At 43.4% G+C, this 25,869-nt stretch overlaps 1 protein-coding gene across 1 annotated transcript in view; it reads left to right on the top strand.

Moving 5' to 3' along the window:
* GLIS1 (GLIS family zinc finger 1) overlaps positions 1-25,869 on the top strand; it is a 298,478-nt gene that overhangs the window by 149,327 nt on the left and 123,282 nt on the right. Inside the window, exon 4 of the mRNA XM_090048455.1 lies at positions 3,482-4,586. Within this exon, the coding sequence (XP_089904581.1) occupies positions 3,482-4,586 (1,105 nt within the window). The remainder of the gene's footprint in view (positions 1-3,481; positions 4,587-25,869) is intronic.

Raw genomic sequence — 25,869 nt, 5'->3', positions numbered from 1 at the left:
GAAGGCATGGCTGCATAGCAAGTGCAGATACATTGCATAAATGCTACTTCATAGTTGAAAACTTCAGCACTCCAAAAAGCTGGGAAGTGAAAATAATGCCGAATTTCTACATCAGTGGCCGTGTCTACACGAGACGCTAACTGTGCAGTTGTTACTGTGCAGTATTTTAGTACATGCATACACAAATACAAAATAACTGCACAGGAATACCTCCAATGGCTTTTTGGTGATGCTGACTGTGCAGTAGCGTTGCATCATGTTTCGTGCCATGCGACGCTACTGTACAGTAGTAACGAGCTACTGTGCAGTCAGCGTCTCATGTAGACGTGGCCAGTGTTAACTCCTTCACCGGCTGGGCAGTTTATATAACTTGCTCCATATAGAAAGCTATGATTCTCATAACGGATTCTGTTACAGAACTTGGCATTCAAATCCAGTTCAGTGGGTACAAGTGTGTGTTACATTATTATTCATAATAATTAATAAATATTACATAAGCACAGCCTTTGTGAAAGAGGGCTGCAGGGATGGAAGTGTGAATTCATTATGTGCTCACGCTCATTCTCTCTCTCTCTCTCAGTTGAAATAATTCAACTCAATCTTCCTTGTGCTTCCCTTTAGAAATCACACTGCAGAGTACATTGTGCTCAAGGTGGTGTGCTGTAAAGGCTTTCTGATAATGAGTTTAAGACAGCAGGAATGCTGTGCAAAGCTACATGAAGGCCATCCCAGACAAGTGCCAGTGAAATGCTCCATCATATATTTTGCTTATGCCACATATTTTACAGACATGTGGTTTTAGAAGTGTTAAAAAATGCATTAGGCCCATTTTTTCAACCTTGCCATCTGTTAAACCAGGTGCTTTAGTTTACTATGAAACCAACGGTGCAAACCTAGAGAGAGAAATTATAACTAATGGATTATGGAAGCCACTAAAATTATTAAAAACAGTATTCTTAAAGCGGCAGAGCCAACGGTTCGAGATCTAAATAGTGGGGAATGGAGGTTTTCCAGTGGGACTAAACCCTTTAAAATAAGTACGAATGGTTCACAAGATGTAAGACTCGGAGAAAACCGTCAAAACTAGAAAACTGAATAGTACCAACCCTGAGGTGTAGATGACTTTTTATTTTTTGACAAAATGCTACATTTTCTGCAAAAGAGAAACTTCCTTGGGGATGGGTTTTCTTTTAATGGATGGCTGTTTAAAGGCTAACTGTAGAAATATTCCCACCAAAGAGGGATTAGTGGGGAAAGTAGAGGTGAATTAGCCAAAGATGTAGGATACATGCAGTTTATTTGATGGTGCTGCAATTTGTCACGTGGATGTTTGCATCACAGCTATGGTATGGCGGCTCCATGCACAATTCCTTACTAGTACTTAGCTGCCTCTGCATGCCATTTATACAAACGTTGCTCACATTGGGCACACCTACTTGAGCACCTGACCGCGCAGTTGTAACTGCGCAGTCATTTAGGACTTGCTTAAGTACTCCATTTCCCCATCTGGAGAGATCCAGTCCCTGAGATCCAGTCCCTGGCCTCTTGATTGCCCAAATCCCACGTGAACTCTGGGACTACTAGGCAATACCTGCTAATCCTGAGGAGGTAGACAAAGTGGTATCTGCTAGGATAAACATTTATAATAGAGAGAAACTGCTTTGAAGTGTAAGCCACTGTCTAATTTCCTAGAAACAAATGCGAGGAAGAAACTTTCCCTCTGAGCAGGTCATCTCAAAATTGTCTGTTCTGGAGGTTTGTAAGCCCTGTCTTCTTTGAAGCACCTGATATTAGATGCAGGATTTGGCAGGTCGTTCACCTGATCTGATAATGACCTAGCTCTGTGTTTCTATGCTCCTGGCTGGCTCTACTTTGTTACCTAAAGCTTGGCTTCCCGATAGGGTCAGGATGTGTCAGGGCATGACACACAGCACACGTATCCTTCTCATAGCACCAAATGAGAAAGACAGAAGGTGGCACCTTTGTGACTTGTTCACGGACACACAAGCGTTCATAGGCAGCAGCCTACGTCAGATGCTAGGAGTGGGCTGGCAGCAAGAAAAGATTTTCTGTAGGTGAACAAGAGACAAGGGGAGGTGACACTACTGAGGTACGAAGCGGAGCGATTAAATCAGTTAAAATGAACAAGGCAGTTTAACACCTAGAGCAGGGGCAATTATTTGGGCGGAGGGCCGCTTACTGAGTTTTGGCAAGCCACCAAGGGCCGCATGACTGGCAGCCCAGGGCAGATAAATATTAATTTTCTAAATTTTTTAGGGGCCCCGCAGGCCAGATAGAATGGCCTGGCAGGGCCGCATCCGGCCCCCGGGCCGCATTTTGCCCACCCCTGTCCTAGAAGGACTGCATAGTAAGCAACTAATCCAGGTAACAGTCCTGTTGAAACTAGAATTAATACAATCCAATCTGTGGATGATTTCTTGGGGAAGGGGTTGAACATCACAGGTTTCAGGCTACCAGCATGGGTGTCTTCATATATAGTTGACAGTTGTCCTGGTTATTTCCTCCTTTCCCTTTTATTTTTAGTTGATTAATGTCCTCAGATTCCTTGTGAGTTGAAAAATTAGGAATGTAATGAAGAAGAATGTCTCTCTCTAAACTATCAGGTATCCAGGTTGTAGCTGTATTGGTCCAGAGGAAAAGGCAATCAGGACTTACAGTAGGGATGAAAACTTTTATTAGACCAACAAGATTTTTGCAAAAACAGTTATTTAATGGCAAGCTTTCAGGCACAAGCACCCTTCGTCAGGCATTGGAGAAAAGATTGTAAAAGTTCTCCTGGGTAGAAATGAAAGTTCATTCAGTTCAGCTATGAACAGACTGCCCAGAGGAGTTTTCCACCTATTGACTCCTCTGTGAAATCCTGTGAAACATGAACTTTCATTTGTACCCAGGAGAACTTTTACAATCTTTTCTCCAATGCCTGATGAAGGGTGTTTGTGCCCGAAAGCTTGCAATTAAAGAACTGTTTTTGCAAAAATCTTGTTGGTCTAATGAAAGATATCACCTCTACTACGAGTCCTTATTCTCTTTAAAGTACAAACAAAACCAGCTCAGCCATGTTTCAGTTACCCAAAGGAAAACCCAAAGGCATTTTCCACACATGCTCTGACTAAAACACTCATTTGAACAATTAAAAAACAACACGGCTTTAAATGTGATGCTACTATTTGGCCCAGCCTGTACCTGGATTGGTGAGTTGTCCGTAGCGGTGGAGGCCAAGTTGTCTGTATGTCGCATAACCTGCTGGGTAAAATGAATGAGTGATGTGTAAAATGATGCTGTCTTTACAAGGTTGCAGAGGAGGAATCGCTGACTGTCTTAAGGTAATTGCTGCAAGAAGCCGATGGCCCATGGTAGAGATTAAGCGGTTCTCTTCTCAAGGGTTTCATAAGTGTTGTATCGCGTATGAAAATCGTAAATTGTGCAGCAGTCAGTGACGTTTAACGAAACTGTATTCCAGGTCTCCCAGGTTTCAGGACTCGGTAGATTCTCCCACTTCGTGCATGAATGGAAGTCTCCCCGCTCAGCACATTAAGCAAGAGTGCCCAAGTGATTATAAGGTCCTATCGGAGGCTGCAGCACATAGGAGGATTACCGAGGGAATGGAGCTCAGAGGCTCTGGTAGTCTGCATCCCGAACTAGACCTAATGAATAATAGCTTGACAAATTCACTTTCTTCCTACTTGTTTAATAATGAACATAGCTCCTCCCTGGGTCCATTGTCACTTGGCAGCCCCCAGCACTCAGCCCGGCTCCAATCAAGCAACCTGAAGAAGAGATGCATCTCTGTTGTGCCGTCTTCAGCTGAAGGAATTGATATTACAGCTATCATCCATACGTCGCAGACGTCATTGGTCACCTGCGTGAATGGGCTGCGGACTAATTCGGCTGGCATTTCCTTTCATCCCGTGGAGATCAGTCACCACAGCGCTCAGAAATCCTCTCGCCCCCAGCCCTGCTCCCAGCCTGGGAACCCGTGCAGCGTTCCCTCCCCTCCAGCATGTCTTGTATCTATTTCCACTGAATGTGACAGAGGTGACTGCGATCAGCTACAAATGCAGCAAACGGAGGAAAATGCAAGCCTCAGCCTGATGATGAACGGCACCAGCATTCCTCCGCAAGATGTCTCCTCGCACGGCAGCCAGAAGGTGAGTTTCCTAAAGCAAGAACCGACCGACGATTACTCCTCCACGACAGAGCTCTTTCGGCATCACCAGGGCCTGCCGCCACCATATCACTTGCACCAGCAGCTAAGCCAGGCTCAAGGGACGCTGCCTCATTTGCACGGCTCCATGTCTCCCAAGTCCCTTCAACCCAGCGAAGGGGACGAACAAGAGGTCGGCAACGGCAAACAGGCCTGTCGGTGGATTGACTGCAATGCCACGTACGACCAACAAGACGAACTGGTCAGACACATAGAAAAGACGCACATTGACCAGCGGAAAGGAGAGGACTTTACTTGCTTCTGGGCTGGCTGCGTCCGTCGGTATAAGCCTTTCAATGCTCGCTACAAACTGCTGATTCATATGAGGGTTCATTCTGGAGAAAAACCAAACAAGTGCATGGTAAGTCTGGAAAATATTTGTTTGACTAGAAACACGCTCCTCTGCTCTTTCCCTCTTTTTCTTGAGCGTTATTCCAATCTAATTATTGTACTTTCCTGTAATGTAGTCAGCAATAGCGCTAAGGAGAACCGGAGACTTAATCTGCAAGGAAATGTTTTTGTAATAAATATTGTAGCTCTTGGAAAAGAGACTCCGTTCCTTTATATGAAAGCTTACCATTTAATACAATGGTTTATTTTTTTTAATATTCATTAAAGCATTAATAAAATGATGATCAAAGCAGGCAGCAGTCATTTAATGTAAAACAAGAGTCATTGAGCCCCGGGTGACATTTTTAATCAAGAAACATAAAACACATCTAATGAAATTCTTTTCATTCCTCCAGCTCCACAATAACCCATGGAGTTATGAGTGCAAAAGTTTGCCATGGCAGTTGGAGGAAGAAAAAGGACCTTATTAAGAGTTTAGAATGGTTAAAAAAAAAAGTTAATGAGATTTCCCAAAGCTTATATTCCTTTTTTTAATTTACAAAATAGAGATTTTTTCTCCCCCCCATGAAAACTATTGTTCTCCTCTGCGCATGCAGATGAAAACAACATCCTCATTTCAAAAAGGAGGCTTGCATGCAGGCTATATTGACAATGTAGCCAAATTAGAATAAAAAATAATGTTGTCCAGTGGAAGCAGTGATGATATAAGGCCCTGATGCAATGACACAAAGACGAGCAAGTTTGACAGGAGCTTCTAAACAGAGCTCTGACGTTGGTGTCTTTGCTGATACCTTAACCAGAAAAATCAAAGAAATCATTGCACCGAAACATTAGAGCTGCCCATTGAATTCCCCCAGCATCAATTTTCATTGTTTTAATAGCAAAAAATTGCGACGAGCAAAATCCTTCAGAAGTTTAGGCAAGAATGAATGCTATTTTGGCAAGCCTGGGTTTTCTACAAAAAGAAAAGAAAAAATTGTTTATAGGACAAACTGCTATTCTGTGTTGGCTCTTGAGACCTTGACAAATATTAATGATAGCGTGGCCAGTAGGAAAAGCAATATGCAGCATTTCTTGTTTTGCTGGCGGTACCCTTACAAACGTCTCATTTGTCTTGGTCTCTGAGTGATGCTACTTTCATAGTTGCCTTAATTAAAATAATTACATTATTCCAATTAAAACTGGAAATGTATCATCATCTGCCTGAGAAATCATGACCTACCTGGCTGAGAGAGGAATAGTTTGAAGAGTGATCCCTCTGTCAGTCGGATTTAATGAGCAGGAGTTCTTCTACAGGTTTTATAAGTAGCACGAAAATACTTTTTGCTAAAGTAAGGAGGAATTTAAATGACTTACAGTTATTGCCATATGGGTTAGAAGAATAATGAAAACTCCCTTCTTACAAATAAAATGGTAAAGGAACTACCAAAGCGTATGGGTTAGACAGAGAAGCTGGCCTTATGTCTAGTTTTATCACTTGCAAAGAAAGAAAAACAATCTTTACTCCTCAATTCTCTCATGCTTTTTTAATTATGAGGTTGAGAGAGAAGCATTTTTTGATCAGTTGAAGGAAATGGATAGAGAGGGGAAACCTGCTTAGTGATGAAAGACACGGTGGAAAGTCCACAGAGCTGAAAAAGACTCTTTTCCATTTCTCTGTGATACGTATTTGGCAGCTATTGTATAGCAGATTTCTAATGTTACATTCCCATTCAGCATTTCTTTAGGAGTCTGCATCTAGGAGGGATGTTAGGTCACGTAACATTTTAGCAAAAGCTGAAAATGTCCTCCTTTCAGTTATGATGGTCTGTATTAAATGATAAGCTATTGATCGCGTCTCAAGATTTAATGAGACCTGCGGATCTGATATGGTGGAGAGCATGTGCTGCACATGTATATAGTTTTGGTGTATACCTATGTAAAGGCCTGTTTCGTTCCAGCTGACCATCTAACCACTCCACAGCTCTGAATGCCCCAATCAGAATTAAATGTGTATCATCACAGAATTAGCAGTTAACCCTTCCCTAGCCATAACGAAGAAGGGTGCCTTGGGGAGGGACACCATTTAATAATCAATGAGACAGGAAACAAAGTAAAACTAGATGTCTGCAAGCACATTAAAAGGTGCATCTTCCTTTCGAGTCTAGTTTTCTGCCATTGAAAATGCTGGAGTGAGATCCCAGGCCACAAAATGTCCCCTTAGGCTAAGTACAGACAGTCAAAAAGCCTGGTGCTGAATTGATTCAATCTTCACAGGTTAGTCTAAACTACATAGTTTGAACCAACAAGTAAGTGAACAGACATTCATTTTTGATTCTGGAAATGCAGCCACATGTCTGCAGTGGCCTAGGCTGAAAGGGAAGGGGGTTGCTAGAGCATGTCTCCTGCTTGGCTAGATCAGACAGTTTGGGCCAAGGCTAGCCTACCCACCCTGCAAGGGGTGGGGGGTTGCAGGGGAGATGCAAAGCATCCTGGGATGCTAGGGGATTGTGAGTCAACTTGAAGCTAGAAGGGATCTGGGACAGAAGTTCAATAAACAGATTTAAACTAAATCAGTTATGTTTGATACTGCCTCCATCCAGGTTTATTTTAAACCATTTTCAGCCGATTTGAAAGCAGTTCACGTGTACTGAACTTCTGTTATGTTACAGATTTGAACCGGTTTCTGATTACTTATACCAGTTGATGTGTAATTTCTGCCTGTAGCCATGAAGTTATCAATATCAAACAGGGATTCTTTGCCTACTAAGTTACATCCCATTTTTTAGAAGTGTTGCTGTGTAGTGCTTTCTTTGTGGTAGAGTATTGCTGCGTCATTTTAAACAATTGAGTATCCAGAGATGCTGTAATAATTGTGCTGTGTAAAATCGTACGGTACCTCCATTTGTGTCTATTGAGGTGTTAGGGTTTTTTTTTTTTCTTGTTTTGCAGCTGTTTTAGAAACTTTAAATCTCTGGGTAATTACACTGAAAATGTTCTTCCCTTGCTTCCAGTAGTCAGTGGTGCACACTTGTGCTTCCCGCATTTTTATTTTCTGGTTTTTTTCCCCTTGGCTAAGTAGGTAGTGAAACTGGTCAGGGGCTAACAGCAAGTAGCACTCCACCCACATACATAAAAGCGCTCTTCCATGTAAAATTATTAATTTCTTATGACAGGCTTTGCTACTATGTACTGTAATAGACAAAGGAATTTTGGAATTCAAGCTACTTGAGAACAGGAAATACATGAGACATTTTGATTGAAAAGTAAATGGTCCACTAAAACTGAAGTTAATCCTTTTATTATCTTTCCAACAGCAGTTTCCACAATACTTTCATGAGGTAAGGCTTCCTCTGGTCCAACTGTAACACTCTCATCATTACAGCTGGCTTAAATTTAGCTAGCATGCTTCCTTCTCTACTACAGACAGTTGAAAGGAAAAACAGTATCTGCAATAAAGGCCCGACTGACATTTTGGGTTGTTCTCGTGCTTTCTGTGTTTTGTTGCCAAAATCCGAGTATTCTGTTTTCATATTCCGTTAAATATTCTAATTAAGTGGTGCCTTCTCTTCATTGTGTGTCTTGGGTTTGATTTTTTTTTTTTCCTTGGGCTCTGCAAGTAGTCTCAAGGAAACTACCTAATCTCTCTGCAATATCCTGTTATGTTTCATACTTAACTCATGTTATTTTAGTTTTATTAAATTTGAAGTTCATCTGCATTATAATCAAAAATATATCCAAGAAAAATAATGATGCAATGCCTTTAAGACTTTAACTATTGAAGATTAATTTCATGCTTTTTTAGATTTGATGTCCCAGACAATTGGAATTTTGATTGTCTGAGACAGCAAAAATTAGCAAGCTTAAACGGCTTTCATTTAAAAAATGTTTCTCATGGCTGCATCTTCGGCGATCTTTCAGGATTACCGGCACTCTGGTGTATGGAGTACCGGCGGTTCCTAAATACCGTGCACTCACCTCAAGTCCATTTGCAAATATAAAGACATAGTTACCCATGCAGCCCGTTTTGGGCTTATGATTATATAATGTGGACACAATTATGCACCTGCAGATCATGTCTTTCATCATCTCCGGCACTGTGGCAGCTTCATAAATAATAGAAAACAAACCTGCCATTGCTGTGTGCGTACACCTCCGGAGAACTCACAGTTCAGACCTGAGTAACTGGGGGTGAAGATGCATGTTTTTACCTAGGCACTTTATATTTAGAGAAACCAGACATCATAACTATCATGATACCTGCATGGACTGCCAAGGATAACATCATGATATGCAGCCTGACTATCATTCATAATCATCTCTAAAGGGAACCACTCTCAATGAAACAAATTGTGCCACCTCCCAGTTTCAACGCTTGTCTGTGTCCTTTCCTCCCTGCGTTATTCACGCCTGCTTGTTATAGCTCGGTCCTGCAAGTCCTCGGAGTAGAAACTCTTTTATTTGGCCTGTGTATGGTACCCAGCGTGGTCAGTTCTGGTCAGGATCCAAATCCCTGAGTGCTGCTGCTCTACAAAACAGAATCTAATTGTGACATCAGTAATAAGTGCATCTTACCCATGCACCTTAATTAATTAAGACATATGGCTCGATTGTCACAGAACAGATGGGGCGGCCAGAGCACAGAGGTGTTAGGTGACTGATCCAGCTTTTCAACTCTGGAGTTCCTGGTCAGGCCACTGCATTGTGTCTAGGTGGGACTCTTCTTCCATCTGCAATAGCTACTCTGGTTGTAGTTCTCTATAGAGGGGACCCCCCTCCCCCAACAAAAGTCAGTATTTCTGCTTAGTAAACAGACCAAGGTAGAGGCATGACTTACAACACCAAAGGAAGTAGGGCATTTTAACCAAGTTAATAGCCATGGTAGCCAGTGGAAATCGTGATCTTAGCAGACAGGATTAGGTTGACCATAATGTATGCTGGGCACTGTGGTCTTTGTGTCCTGCAGTTCCAGGCCAACATAGAAATCAGGGTGTAATGCGCATGCTCCTTTTGTGCATGCAGTGATAAGATTTTCTGCGTTTTCATCGGAGAAACGAAGCCACTTACCTATCTCTAAGCAGAGGCGCAAGGCTTGGTTCATACATCCTTTTGCAAGTGTCCTCAGAGCTTTGAAAGAAGACTGTTTTAGGAGCACCTTGTCTTTCAGGAGAATAACCATTTTCCCAGAAACCTCTCGTTGTACTGACTTTTCTATACACTTATGGGTGCTTTTAAGGAACTAGACGATTGAGAGCCTAATGTGGCTAGGAGAAGGAAGTAAAGTAAATCAGCGATTTGCGATGATACTGAAATTATTTGTCTACTAAAACCACTAAGGATTGCGTGACATGATTGATGAGCTTAAATGTGCTGAACGATGGGACCACAGAGTGGCAGAAGCAATTCAGCTTGGATACGTGCAAGCTAATGCCTGTTGGCAGGCACAATGTGAACTTTTTCTATACAGCACATGGTTGAGCTCCAAATTTGCAGATCCTGCGAGGCAAAAGACTTAGAAGTTATTGTGCATAGTTGGCTCAATGAAGATGACTGCTCAGTGACCTGCTGCAATTAAAATGGAAATAAGATTCTTTCGCACATTCGCAAGACAGAGAAAATACTACAGTTAGCATTTGTATCATACCATATACTGCCTTGGTCCCCTCCATTAAGAAACTTGCTCAGAAGAGTGGTGAGATCGTGAGGAGTAAAAGAAGATGTTTAGAGGTACCGATTGGGACTTCCTCGTAATGAGGGATTTTAAAAAAAGTTGAGCTATTTAGTTTGGAAAGAAGATGACTTCAATTACATGAATCCTTTTATTTCAGTTGCCTTGTCCAAATTACTCAGTGGTTGGGAAGCATAATTAAAGCAAACCCACTCCATCCATTTGTTGTCCCTCTGTGACATTTATCTGGAGCCAGGTCATCATGACACGTATGAATTACTATTTTACTCTTTCCCTTCATAAGATATCCCAGGAAATATGTATGAGAACAAAATGAGCGTATTTAGAATCCATCAAAAGAAATGCCCCGGCAGCGCGCGAGCGCCCTGGGACTCACCGACACAGGATATCGCCGGAGCAGATAGAGAGCTGGGCTTGTGAAAAGGTGGATAGTATTATGCAGCAAGGCAAGGAAAGAAAACAAGAGCAGCCAATACAGCAATGTGTGGGTCATGCCAATCGTCCTGTGGATTTGAGAATAGCGTTTTTATTGCCCCGGATCCAAAGGTGTGTTCTCCTGGGCACGTGGTGCAGAGAGCAAACCCCGCTTCCTTGGCCTAGAGTAAATATGAAAGGGAGAATTGAAGGGCCCAAAATATAGGTCAGATCTGGCCAATCATTTTAGCCAAACAAAGTGTATGTGGCAGGAGGGGGAGCAGGGTAAACCTTGTCATTTCAACGTTTGCTATATACACACGTGCACGTAATTTTGTTTCGAAACAGAATTTTTACATGTCAGAATGACACTAAATGAAAAGAGAAAAGGTTAAACAAAAGGGCAGAGTAATTAAAACAAAAAAGACAAGAAACCCTCATTTTCAGCTGCAGAAAATCTTGCAGATTGATGCACAGGAAATGTATGTGGAGTGGTTGTTTTTGCTTTTGTGTTGTTTCCTGTTTCAGCTGAAGTAACTTTTTTCCCCCGAATTCTGGCTGCTCTGCTCAAAAATCCCATATCCTCCAAGCGCCAGTTGTGAGGTGGGGCGGCATTTGACTTTTGTCCATAACGCCAGATCTTTGTCAGGACACGAAGATTTCAGCATATTGCAAAAGAGCGAGCAATGTCCCAACCTAATCGGAGGACTATTAATAGCTGTTTTCCCCACTCGCCGCGCTGCTTGGCACTCCTGTGTCGTATGCAAAAGTGAGCTAGTTACACACCAGGGCTCCCCCATCCTCAGCCAGGGCTAGCCACACTCACTTTCTGATATTGTAGGGTAAACTATATCCAGTATAAAATCTTAAAATTTATTAGCTGCAACCTGCCATGTCTGGCTGCCAAAGACCAAATTTCTAGGCACTGCTCCCAGTCCACCTTGGAAGATTTCTCCATTACCTCCATTACCCAACATCTCGAGACCAGGTTTTTGAGTTTTATCCACTTGTCACACAAACCTCAAGGAGCAGTGATCATTCCTCATTGTAAGACACTGGGAATTATTTGCACCTCTCCTATGGCTGGACTCTGGATGATAGTCCAAACACAGATTTATGAGTCCCATTCTCAGTACAGATTAGGGTCGCCAACCCTGAATCTATTCCAGGAGGTTTCCGAAACGCCAACATGCCCGCAACACACAACGCGAACATGCCCGCGTGCTTGCGTATGTCAGTTATGGATTATGATGTGTAGACTTTACGTCAGGAAGGCAAATGCACACTGGACTACTGCATAAACCGGATTCAACATTGAATATTTATTTTAATGAATGCCCTATCATTTATCTCCCAGGTGACTCTTAACAGTCTCCTGGAGATTTATATCTAATTCCAGGAGGCTCCTGGGCAATCCTGGAGGGTTGGCGACCCTAGTACAGGTCCACAAGTGTGTTGAGGAGAGTCTCCTTTTGAAAGTATCTTGCAGTCAGGCTCTAATTCCCAATTCATTCCAGCTGTGCCAGAACATCAGGGGGAGGGGGACCTGCAATCCAGATCAATGGATTGTATCAAATTATTTCATCTGAGGATGCAAAAATTGAAAAGCCTCCCCATTTCCCAGCATCCGGTTTGCAATAACTCTTAGGGCATCAGGCTCAAATCCTTATTTCCCATGTAGCAAAAGCATGACAAGATTTCTTTCTCGCTATGCATCCCATGTGGGATTGAATCGTCCATCAGCTTCACTATATGAAGCTGCACAGTAGTAAAGATCAGGCGATACACCCTAAGCTAGACACTTTCAGTCCCCATCGAGTCATAAGTTTTGCAAAGCAGTAAATATAACCGCGAGTGATCTGCTCCCCATAGGCATGTCTTAATACACCTCAAAGAGATATCCAGAAATTGGTTCCCAAAACTGTAATTCAGCTGAGTCTCCTCATCATTTCAGTGAGGCAGATTTACTCCCAAAGATCCTATTAAGAAGTTTGTTCAGAGTGAGTTTTGCTGCAGTTGCTCAGGCTGCATGCAATAGCTTTTTATCTGGGCACAATATGGGGATATTTTTTATAAAGAATAATGTAATGGTCTTGTTTTGTCTTGCAGCCAAATGTTAGCAATTTTGTAATACAGGAGTCGGGAGGCTTTAAAAGTCTAAACTTTAAAACGAAGTGTTTGTGAGCACGTCCTTGATGTTAGGTACTGGCTTTCACTTCATTTCTGTGAATGCGTTCTGTGGGGAATTAATAAAAATGGGGCAGAATTGTTCTGAACTTCCAATGATTTACCCTTTCTAAAGACCAATTAACCTCAAAAAAGAAAAAAAAATAGTTTGGCTCACCTGGAGAGGGTTTGGTCAAATTAAAAAGCAGTAAAATTAAATATTGTTTAAAACCTGTGCCAGCAATATACTCATTAACATCTCTTATTAGGCCAGGAGATTTTAATGCTGTGTATTAGTGAAACATGTATCATTTAATAAAACCGTTAATCTGCGTTTGCAGTCAGCACAAAAGCCTTATAGTGTAGTCTCCAGGGAGGAGAAGGAATTTAGTGCACATTGAAGACTTTATCCTGGAACATATACAGTTGGATCTCAGTTCTGAAAGTGTTGATTGTTAACCCCAGGAAAATTCAGCGTTAGCTAGCTCTTTTTCAGTTGTATGCAAATAAAAAAATACAGTTCCTCAGAGCATGTTTGCATCTGCTTAAGGCTAACTGAGGGCCAGATTCTGAAACCCTTCGCACTTCCTTGGCAAGTAGCCCCATTGATTTCAACGCACGACTGGTGGAGCAATGCGTTATTCAACCTGAGTAAGCGTACCAGACGTGTGTCTTCTGGAAAGACACCTGGGCAGGATTGTCAAGAACATCTTTCCTGCGTGTGGATTGCTGCTTCTTTAAGGCGTAATGCCTCCAGCTCCGAGCCAATTCGGAAATTCACTGCCGCGGTGCAGCAAATTGGACATCCAATAACTGAGCCACCGAAATGAAGCCGGCATATCTAGAAATGCTGGCATTCACTTTTCTGTGCCTCAGTTTACCCAGGGGAAAAAGGGGGCTAATCATATTGTTTGTAAATATATGCTTATTGTGCACGGCAATGGTCCAGTAGTAAGGAAAATAATCACGATGGACTTGCAATGCCTCTCTGTGGCTTGTGTCATCAGAGAATCTCAATAACAGCTTCAGTTTCTCCTTTGCCCGATGACGGGCATGTGGCCCCAGAGCTTGCAAAGAACAAATTTTTTTGTAATTATTCAGTTGGTCTAATAAAAGATAGTACTTCAGTTGCTTTGTCCTCCATCTATTTTATTTCTTAAGCCCCCTTTGGGACCCAAGTCTGCGATCCCTTCTTCACACACAGAGTCCCATCCGTTTCAGGGGCACTGCTCCGTTTGGTAAGGGTTTGCAAGACTGAGCTTTTATTCAACAGCGTGGTGACTTTTGGAGATAACACTGGAACTACAGACTGATCTGTATTATATCTGTATCTGGGGCGGCTGCATTTTTTTGTGTCCAGGCAATCCAGAAGGTGCTGCTAGCAGCCTTTTGCTGAGATACAGAGCCTCATTTCTAATAGCTGTACCTTTACATCCCAGACATCTGTCATTGCCTGACTTTTCTATTCACATCCCTGTGCTGGTTGTGGAAGCGAAGAACAATACAAGTCTTATTTCTAGGACTGCACTTTCTGTCTGCAGCAATGGGCGCTCTGACTCTCCTCCTCTTATTGCAGTGTACAGATAACATATGCGTGAAGGGAGCCTCTGCTCAGGTATAGTGTAACTGCAATGTTAAATAATTGATCTTGATCTGTCTTTTGAAACTACATCCAAGGCATTTAAAAGTGGGAAATGGAAAAGGCATGTTCTTATAATCCAGCTCAGTAAAGTTTGCACAACTGCTCTTTGTTTCATCATCCCAACAATAAATCTTTCATTTTTGCCAATTGAGAATGCCTACTAAATCTGCAGATGATTACTTCCCTGAATTGTGTTGGTATTCTTACAATACATTTTTCTAACATGGGTAATGATAAAGTAAGAGTCCATCAAAAATATTTTATTGCCTGGCAGAGCGCCTTATATGAAACAGTTTTGATACAGGCAGAGACTTCCAAGTGCTTTAGAAGCAGAGCTTACAACTTTCCTTTAACCCCTGCTTGGAGGCCAGGCAAGCAGACCCATTCCCTGGGAATGTCAAAATCAAAGCTCATCAATCAGGGCCTGGTACAACATCGGTCTTGGGTATCAATTTAACCTGCAGCCCCAGGACTTGGAGTGGAAGCATGTTGCTTCAACATGTATTTGTAAAGGGTATTTCGTTACTGTTAGATTAGAAGGCTGATGAATGTCAGACTGGTGGGAACCTTGTAAAACTAATCTGCTGTGTCCATATTGATATGATTTCATTTACTGTGTGAGTGTGTGTATGCACACACACACACACACACACACACACATCTTGAAACAGGAGAGTGAATAAAAAAATAGCATGCCGGGTATATAAATGGGAAGAACTTCAGGAGTCCTTGAGTTCAGTCCCTTGCTCTCTCTGACAACCACATCATCCAGCCCCTTTCAGACGCACATATGCAGTGCCATGTGTAGGTACATGAGTGATAAGGGAGGCATTGTCTGGTGTCCTAAGGAGTGACTTGAAAGCTAGGAACTACTGATACCTAATCTTAGTTCTTACATAGACAGATGGCGTGATTTAGGGCAACTCAACTCCCTTCTGTCTCATTTTCCCCTTCTGTGAAATGGGGATAACAATATGTATCTGACTGACCGCGAGGGCTGATTAATTCGTGTTTATAATGGAACGCACGCTGAAGCCATTTAGTCACTAGTCACTTGTTATTTTAGAATAATTGTTGTCATTGTCCTCATCATCATCATTTCCCTATCCCGGCCTTCCAAAATTGCGTTATATATTTGAGTTGTGTTTCACTACGCGGTGGGCTGTAAGACGGGTGGGTTGTCCAAACAGTGCCAAAGGCATGCAATCGCACATCAGTGTCCAAATATAATTTAGTAAATGATTCAGTCAAATGGAAGTATAATGGTGAAACATTGCACTTATATGGTGAAGATCTCTCAGTGGTTTACATAGACACATGGCTATTATTTATCCCCATTTGACAAGATGGGGTAGCTAAAACACAGAGAGGCTAAAAGACTTTTATATAAGTTCGCAGAGCGAGCCTGTGACAGAATCATGAACAGGACCCAAATTCCTAGACTGCCAGTTCTTACTATCAAACACTGCTTCCATGTAAAACAAGGCCCTAGCGTTTCTCCTTGAATAGCATAGGTCATAATGCCAAAAATCACTTTATATGATTCTACGCTTCATAGAGGGAGCCTCTGCCAATGAGTCTTCATCATGGGGGTTGTTTGCACTTACAGAAAACGAATGGTAGACCCTTCTCAACCTGGGGTACTCTCGACATCTAATGTCTAAAAGGTTGTCAGCTTGCTTCCAGCCAATAAATTCTCTCACCAGCCAGTACGCGAGGGCCTTTGCAGCAGACCAGAATGTCTGAAAATATATCAAACTGTTGCAGTCCTTTATGGGCTTTCTTGTCCTGCATGTCTTCAAATCTTATGACAACTTTAATTGCTTGGTAGTGATGTTCTCAGAGATGACCATTTAAAGTGCTTTGGCCTAACTGAAATGTATTCAATTCAAGCTGTGCCTTGAGCCAAAGATGCATCCAGTGAAGAGCATGCTCCTTGCCAAGGCCACATGAACCTTATCAGATGAAAGCCTTGAGCCAGGTATGTGCTCAAGGGCATCCTCTAAATTCAGCAAACACCAAATCTGTATCTTACAACTCTTTGTCTTCTGCACCAAAGTGAACAGTGTGTGGTGCCCAGGCAAGTCAGTTAGTTAATTTTTACTTTGATAGCACCCTAGTTAGAGATAGGGAACGAAAGAAAACGTGGGACCCATTTGTGGGATATAAAAAAACGAATGTTACAGAGAAGATAAATCAAACACACCTATTTACCGTTTTTTCATAGTAGACAAGCAAGAATCATGTTGCAGTCCAGTGAAATCATGCTGCTTCATTACAAACATAGGAGAGGATGAAGATGTGAAAGCAAAGCTGGGTTAGAAATAAACTTCTAGTTTTTCCATGCCTGCCTGCTACAGGGCTTCTTGGACCTGCTGATAAAGGAGCTAGTACTGGCCACTCTCAGGGACTTTACGGTAGACAGCCCACTGAAATCATGTGGGCTAGATGGAGCATTAGTCTGACATGCCATAGCACTTCATATATTGCTTACACTTGCACTGTAAAATGATATTTTTTCATGAAAAACAGCTATTCTACTGTCTTTTAAAAATAGTATTTGGATTGTAATTATTTTACTTTAATGCCGTAAAAAGCCTATTCTAGCAGCTGGCAAACTCTCACGATTTAAGCTGCCTTGGAGTTACCCAAGGTCTGTTTCTTCAGGGCACATGCTCATCTCTCGTTTTAGCATCTCTGGCAATCATCTAACGGATGGGAAATTAAAAAAAAACAATTGAGGGAACGGAGAAAGAAACGTTAAAGAAAAGATTAAAAGAATTAAATACGTCTAGCTGGGGGAAAAACAAGGGAAAGAGAAGACGCTTTTAGGCAGATGCATGGGTACAAATAGGAATATTAGGAAGAAAATGAGCAAAGGAAAATTTCAAGCCAACTTTACTAAAATTTTCCTAATAGTAAGATCTTCTTGAGCGTGGAATAATATTCTAATGGAGCTAATCAAAGACTCCTCATATGAATAATTTAAAGCTGTACAAGACAAGGTGCTGGAAAATACACTGTGAACTTGAATTTTGAACTTGAATGTGGGCTTGAAGTAAGCTACATAACTCGAGTCTTTCTGATTTCTTATGTTCTAGGAAAAACAGTGTCTGAATAACTGGATCAGATAAGGGCACGTGTGAAAAGTCATAGAAACACAACTTGAAAGACAAGGGGCCCATAAATGCCAGGTTTCATATTAGATTTTATGCTAGATCATACTTTGATGCCCATGAACACCGAGGAGGTCGGTGACCACTCAGGAGATGCTCAGTGCTCTGTAGTCTATGGCCATGACAGCCCCTTCCCTCCAAGGATCTCAAAGTAATTTGCAAGTATTTGGTAAATTTACAAAAATGTTTATTTAAAAGGGGATTTACAGAAGGAAGGCAAGAAGGATGGAGCATTAATCTACTTTCGCAGCCACCTTCTCAGTTCCCTTTGCCACTCCTGGATGCATTTTATATTGGGATAAGATATTTTGGCTTTGCAGCCTAGCTGAGCTTCTCCTTCAGGTAAATATAGCCATACGACATCAATCCTGTGCTTTTCACCTAAAAGCCCCATAGATATGAGTGCAATGGGACCGCATGCAGGGTTTTTACATTGCAACATGAAATATGGGTGGGCCCGCACTGCAGCATTTGGATTCCCTCCAGCATCTCTCGCTATTCGAATCTCACTTTTGATCTGGGTGTACAATTTTGATGCCAGTTTGAACTTTCCCAAAATTCTGGGCCTTTTTGGGTCTGAGTTTTAGGATTTGATTCACCCCCAGTTTGGGTGGAGTTGGTCTTTCAACAGCAGCATCTGCCATAATGAACAGATGCGTCGGAAAACAAATGAAAAAAGCATGAGGTAGAGAAATGGCTCTGCTATGTTTGGCATGTAAGATTTGCACCAGCTTTTTTGAATGAGCAGCTCCTGTTCTGCAGACGCAAGCCCTCTGACTAAGTAAGTGTCTGCCAGATTTGCACGCGCAACATGGGGGCCTGTTTGCACAAAGCTATGGGTGTGAATTTGGGAGTCGGGTTAAGCCCCGTCGGAACAGCCTCAGTCATCGGGTGTGGGCTCGGATCCACAGAAGCTGTTTTCTCTGGAACACACGTGGCACCGTCCTTTGAATTTCTGAATGGAGCGATGCTGCGGAAAGGGAGAAACAGATATGGTAATCATCCCAAATATTTTTGTTGCAGTTGTTTATAGCAACCCCGGTGAAAACTAATGTTACGTTCAAAACTGATTTTGAAACTGCCCTTTTCTCGGGGTTATCGACCTACAGGCCAGTGGAGCATTGCCATTTTGCGCTAGGGAAGAGCTGGCTGCCTGCTTTGCTGGAAGTAGAAAGCGCATGATAAAGAAAACATTTGAGGGCGTGTCTGAGAAAATCTGTGACAGATGTCTTCTCCTTTCTGCCTTTTAAGAAGAGGAAAAAAGAGTCAGTTTATTTATATATCGTACTTAGTAATAACTATAATTTGCTCCCAACCTGTATTTATCTAGGTATTTGAGAGCTTGACACCCGTACCACGGGGAATGTCCCACTGACAGCAGCACTAGAAGTTACATCCTGAAAGCGCAGGCCCTCTCACTTCAGCGATAAGAGAATAGCTGGGAGCAGCACGAGTCCTAGCATACCCAGATCAGCTCTTCTCGTTCCATTCAGATGAGCACAGTGGTATGCGTAGCAGGAAATTATAGACAGATCATCAATTTTTTTTTTCCTTCCAGCTGTGCACTTTGTGACTTCCCACCCAGCACATGCACGGAAATTAGAGCGCAGCTTGTTTGGAAGCGTCGACCTAAAAAACCCAACCCCTGAAGTACCCCCACCCGTATCTTAGAACTGATTATTTTAGGGTACGGTTGATCGAAATGCCCCGTCATACAGGCATGCAGAGGGCTTATATCACCCCGAAAGTGGCACGCCCTCAGTTAGTTCACCTGAGTTAGGCATGCTAACTTCGATTGAGATTGGGTTAGCCCGGTCTCAGGAAGGGTTGACCTGATCTCCACAACGTCTGTACAGATTTGCAGGGAAAGCCCAGCCGGTCACTCCACCCTGGGGCAGCTCTCTCCACCACCACCACCCCAACCCTGAGTAGGTTATTTTTAGCCCCCTGCCTCCCCCAAGGACCCTGCCCCCACTAGACCCCCCCAATCTCCCCCCGCTTACACCAGGCTCCCCATGTGGCTCCTGGGAGCAGCAAACAGCTGCACCTGCTGCTTCCAGTCTAGGGGTAGGTAGCTTAAAGTAAGCTACCCAGGCCTAGACCAGGTACAGCAAAGGCTTCTTTGCACCATGAAAGATGACCCCATGTTATCATGCAGAGAAGACAGCTCACTTGTTTTGAAAGTCACCAAAGAAGAGGGACTGCAACAACTGTGAAGAGTGCCATTAAAGACAGAGACCATATACCGCCCATTGTCACGGAGGGTGGAAGCCCCATGAGTTTCATCCATATTAATTAAACTGACACCCGTGACTCCAAATCAGTGCATGGCTATTAGCCTAGTGAATTTGTATGCATTGGGAACTATGTGACAATGCAAATTTTTAGTAGGAGAGGTCTTAAGTATTTTTATAGGCCATCACAAACACTGCTTAGTTGTAAAAGTTTTTCATTTTGCAAATGGATGTTATTTAAGTTCACACTAAACAAAGCTGCACAGGCTCAGTTTTCCAGAGACAAATTGTGAAAGCATCTAATTGTAACCTAAACAAAACCATATTTTTTCATAAGGACATGGCAATATATCACTCTAAATCTATGGTATTGTGCCCAGGAATTATTTCAAGTACAAAAATCCAGTGTGCAAAAGAGCCACTTTAGACAAAACAGACTATTAAACTAGTATATGAAATTGTATGCTTTTGATTGCAGTCTTGTACTGAAAATGTTGCAATTATTTTAACTCCCTGTCCCTTCAAGCAGTCAAGGGCACTGGCGTATACTTAAGAAAATGGTAAATATAGAATACTGGAAAATTTAGCTAAATGCGGTTACTAGTAAACAACAGCAGTGAGACTGTCTAATTTCCAGGACTGATTGCAGCCAATTTTTACTAAGATTATGAAAGATGAAGAACACAGAGAACCCTTAATTCTGAGTATCAGTTCTTTCCCACATTTGTGTGTGTATAATAGCTTGATTCATAGCCTGAATCTGGTTCTGATAAATTGTGATAAATGTTTTGTAGCATTGTAGGAAGGGACAGACCATTTAGCCTTCAAATTGTTGGGTACATTTTGGTTTTTTAGTGGGGGGTGGGCTATCCTGCTAATTATATTGAAATGGTTCCCCAAATAAGGGCCAATTTCTGCCACCAGACATGATGGAGCAGATGCAGAAGGGCGGCATGGCAGCCAGGAGGGATTTGGGTTGACTCAGGCAGCTGGGGAGGCGATGCAGCCTGACCCCTGTTCTGGAGGATAGGCTTGTAGTATTTACCTGACCCCTTACCCTTCCTTAGCGCCCCTGGAGGACTATGAAGGAGAAGGCTGCTATTCGTCAAGGGCATTGGATTTCACTCTTGTCTGCACAGAGTGAGAAAGGGCTTCCTTATACTGTGCGCCTGTACACCAGAACCATGCCTCACTTAATGAAAGCGTGGCTTTTGATCTTGGAGTTTGCGCTTCATCCTGCTCCTTTTGCAGCCTCAGAGGGTTTCCCAAAGTCTGGCTGGTGCACAAACTCCTCTGTCAAGAGCTGATCCACCCCGGAGAACTTGAGCCGATTCTCCGTCCTGCAGTCCGGGCTCCCTGCTCGGGAGGTAGCATGCACGGGGAAGGCGTGCTGTTCATCTGCATGGCATCTGCCTTGCTCTGAAACAGGGTGTGTGCCCCTAGGCGGCTTTGAAGGCTCAGGAGATATGTGGCATGCATCTGACTGCATCATCTGCTAGCTTTGCTGTCTTGAGCAATTCCCTGGTGACAGCATATCAGCCTATACAATGTTGCTGGCACATGGAGGCCTTTGTTACACGGAGTTAGTTCTTGTTTGAGTCCAAGGGCTCTCTAGTTTAAGATGAAAACTCAGGCACAGGTCTTGCTGTACGTGGAACTTTTATTCTCCAATATGGCCCCTTGTCTGAGTCCTGGGATGGCAGGGAATGCACTTGGGGAAATGGGTAGGCCACTCTAAATCCGCAACCCGCTCCCCTTCAGTAGGAAATCAGCTGGGTGCTGGCAGCTGCTGGGTTGGTGCAAGAGTGATGTTTGCCCTTTCCAGCTGCTGCTGATGGCATCAAAGTCAGGGCCAAAGAGAGGGGTCCCAGCACTGACCCTCAGTAGGGTAGGGCTGTATCACCCCCGGGTGCAGCTGCGGAGCCCGAGTGCTGCCTCTCATTGTGGAAGCTCAATGCAGCGCGAGGACAGCTCACGGACATGCCCCGAGCGCAGCGCTTAACCGTCCGCACTCCCTCCAGCGCAGGAGGTAGCATGCACGGGGAAGGTGTGCTGAGACCCAGCCGCGCACTTCCTAGTGCCAGGAAGTTGTTGGTGCATGGCGGGTGCTGCCCAGTGCTACTTCTGCGTGAGGAGGTAGCACATGGGGGGGGGGGTGTGACACACTCAGCACCTTGCCATGCTGGCTGCACTCCCTCCAGTTTGGGAGGTTGCATGTGCAGAGTGCATCCCAGCATGGTGCTCCATCCTGCTGTGTGGCAAAGATGTGCCTTATGAGCCCAGAGGGGACAGGCTCACACCTGCACCGATGGATTTCTGTTGGCTGGAGGAGTCGGTGAAAGGCTGAAACATCCCATTGTTGATCCTCTCCAGAAATGCCCACTGTCCCGAGGGAGCTGACCACCTCTGAGCGTTACTACAGCACACCAAGGAGCAGCATAGCCACGTAGGAAGGCTTTCTGCTGCTAAATGACTAAGAGGTTCTCAAATACTAGGGCTCGTACTCGGAGATAGCATGCACAGACTACAGGAGCCAACTTTCGGTACAGAAGGGAAGTTAAGTTCATGTCTCAACAGCAGAATTGACTCCTTCACAAGAGTCGGGAGACAGCAGCTGCATAGGAGCTGGTGTGTGTGTTTTCTTTAGATACTTCTCCTCTTACTGGCTCTTCACCCGGCACTTGGTCCTTGCTGCAGAGCTGGGGCGGTACCAGAGTAGTGGTGATGCTTTGGAAATGGCCTGCTGGTGTCGTTCTGGATGTCATTCATAATAGTCACTGACTGCAAAAGTGGGCTTTTTGTTAACAAAAGAACTGTAGAACCCGAAGGTTTAGGTTTGCTTATGGGGGACACCATGGTGTTGGTTAGGTTTTCACTACTAGCCCTCCTTCATCTGTGCCTTGTCACTACAGTAACAATGAGGAACGAGGTTCATTTTGTGGTGGAAGAATTTTTAGTTCAAAAATCTTACGGATTCTTTAGCATAAGAAATAAAATGTGTACACAAAGCTTAAAGCTACACACACTAAATAGTCTCAAAATAAGGGAAACATTGGAGTGACATCATATTATTATAAGAATCCATTCAAAAGCCTTGTTCAGCATCGGAGGCAAGTCCTTGAGTCATCTACGATTTGGACACCCAGAAAGGCTTGTGACTGTTGCATCATTCTTTTTGCATGGTCCCAAATGCACAAGAGTTAGAGACAGTAATTCATTCATCTACATGAGTGACTTGATCCAAAGCTTACTGACATCAAGGGAAAGATTCTCAGAGGCTCAACAGGCTTTGGGGCAAGCCCAGAGTGTTTCAAACCTGTATGGAAATACCGAGTAAGATGAAATCTTGGAAACACTTTGCAAAGCCTGTGGAATGAGTTTCTTAAGAAATGCTGTTGCAAAAATATCTAGGAAATTTTATTTAAGTTTACATCCCTCCGTCCCATCTTTCAACTCATCGCAGTCATTTCATACAACTTGTGCTCTGCTTACATTTCATTTGGGCGTGCATCTGCTATATTAAATATCCTAATCGTCTCTATAGATGTGAATATAGATATAGAATTAAATGCATTGCTTCTATAATGCCATAAATGTACTCAGTGTTTGCGTGTAAATAATTCTTGATACATATACATTTCCTGCTGTCTATATAGCCAAGATAAATAAATTCTTTGTCATGGTAGTGGTTTTTATCTATATATTTGCCTTATAAGCTAGCAGGTAATAATTAAATTCAAAAGGTCCTTCCAAAAATGCAATTAATGTCTTTTGTTATAGTTTCCCTGGGTTTAATAATCTCTCTTCCAGATTTATATTGGTTTTTGGAAAGTAATGCTTATTAGAGTGTTTTTCCAAATTGGCCACAATAATCCACTGAAATCTGCCAGCTGAATCATTGCTATGCTTGTGAATTTGCCAGGAGTGCCTGACAGTTATTATTGGGGTCAGAGGAGGAGGGGGAGAAAGCTTCATAATGTGTCACTGTTATTGATACCTCAGCTACGGTTCTTATATTTGGATTGAAATGTTTACAGACTTGTACGTGAAAGATCGGCTGCCGGGTGATAGATGGGCAGTCCAGCTACCATGGAGGCACAGATTTAGTGATTTCCTTAGGCAGTTCTGTTTCATTCTGGGCATGTTTTAAGTGTTGGATTGGGGGTTTTTTTGTGCAAAATAAGGACATTCTTGGTCATATTTCTTTCACACACATGCACAACCTCACCACCACTGTCAAGCATCCCACCAGGCTGCTAATAAAATATTTGCCAGCTGTGCCTTATATTGGCATCTCACTTCACTAGTCTTTTACACACTGCAGAGACCAAAGCTGTTATCACAGAGAAGCAGCCTTGGGCATGCATTGTACAATGTAAGCTCACTTTTTATCACGCTGGGATGTGGGCGGCCAGGTCTGGGGATCGAGGTGCTGATGGGGGTCAGGAGAAGCGAGCAGGACAAGTTGGGTCAGGAAGCTAAGAGTTCAGACTTGGAAAAAGCCAAGTCAGGACGCCAGATCAGGTAGAGCGCTGAGTCAGAGAGCAGGCCAGTGGGAACAGCAAAGCAGTCTGGCATTGAGTTAAGTCCTGTTGCCCATATATTTCCTGTTCCTGCATGGGGGTCTATGTGGGGGAAGTGGAGTGACACTGCGCGGGGGTTAGGCCCTGCTGGAGGCTTCAAGCCAGCCTTGCCATGTCTGGGTGATCAGCTATGGGGTAGTAGGGCTGGATGATAGGCTGCGTTGGCCAGGTTTGAAGCCCCAGGTCGAAGGTCATGGCCTGACACCTTTAGGATCTGAGACTGCTGCAGGTCTCTCATACTCATCCATGGACAAGCCACTGGCTGAGCTGCTGCAGAACTGAGCCTTCAGCCTAGGCTTATTTAAATGTGTTTGGATGCCTCACTCCTGCTGAGCAAAGGATATTGGGTCCTGCTGTTTGGACCCAAAGGTGAATAAAATAAGCCCAGGACTGTGCCCAAATATTGCATGGATTTGCAAGTGGGGGAGCCCTGCTGGCAGCCCCTTTCCCTATAGGAGCCCTGGGACTACGCAGCAAAGGTGGCAGAACAGCAGCTACGCTTCTGCTGTAGCCTCTGGATCTCTGGGATGAATCGATGTCCTCCAGCCTGGCGTGCTGAAGCCTCCCCTGAGGCCATGAGTCTTGGGCCATCCCCAAAGAGGGTCTGTGCCTTCACAGATTTACACCCAGGATTTATATGTTGCTATTATAAATAGATTTCTGTTTAAATATTCTACCCAACTAACCAGAGGGAATGTGTGATATAAGAAATACCAGCCTGTGCAGATGGCTGGTATAAAATAACACATCAGTGAGCTCACATATAGGCAAATTCTGTGTGTTGCTGTCACCGCTCTATGTCTTCTGGCCTCTGACACCTGGGCAGATGCTGATCAATTATTTGTATTATGATAGTGTCTAGTAGTCCTAGATGTGGACATGTGTCCCATTGTGCTGGGTGCTATCCAGATAACAATCCCGCATCCCAAACTGTTTAGTATAGGGGAAAGCTGTCTTACCTCACCTACCACACGCTGGTGACTGCTGGCAAAGACTGACGCTAATGACAACCACTGTTTTCAGGGCAGAGGAACGCCCAAATGATGCTGAGAAAGAGCTCAAAATCTAAGAGGTAGCCAGTTTAATAGCTCGAGAATAATGCAGTCAGTTTGTAATAGAAGTGAACTGCAACTTTGTCTCTCTCAATTTACACGGCAATTTTAACACAGCAAGGAGCAATAGACGGATACGGACAGGAAAGTACCAGGAATCAGCAGTGGGCAGCATGATAGGCAGCGATCAATGTGTGACAATACCTGTGACAACTGCCTCGTCAATTAAATATCAAATCTCCGTCAAACCTATTTCATCCAGCAAAAAGAAGGCAAAGGAAGCCGTATCCCTTTGAGGTTGGTTTGACTCAAAATACCAGAGCAAGAATGCACATGCAGCCAGATTGGTAAAGGAGAG

Source organism: Crocodylus siamensis, chromosome 5 (genome assembly GCF_052110815.1).
Source record: "Crocodylus siamensis isolate JL-2025a chromosome 5, ASM5211081v1, whole genome shotgun sequence".
NCBI classification, from domain to species: domain Eukaryota; kingdom Metazoa; phylum Chordata; order Crocodylia; family Crocodylidae; genus Crocodylus; species Crocodylus siamensis.
This window is presented reverse-complemented; position numbering and strand designations above follow the sequence as displayed.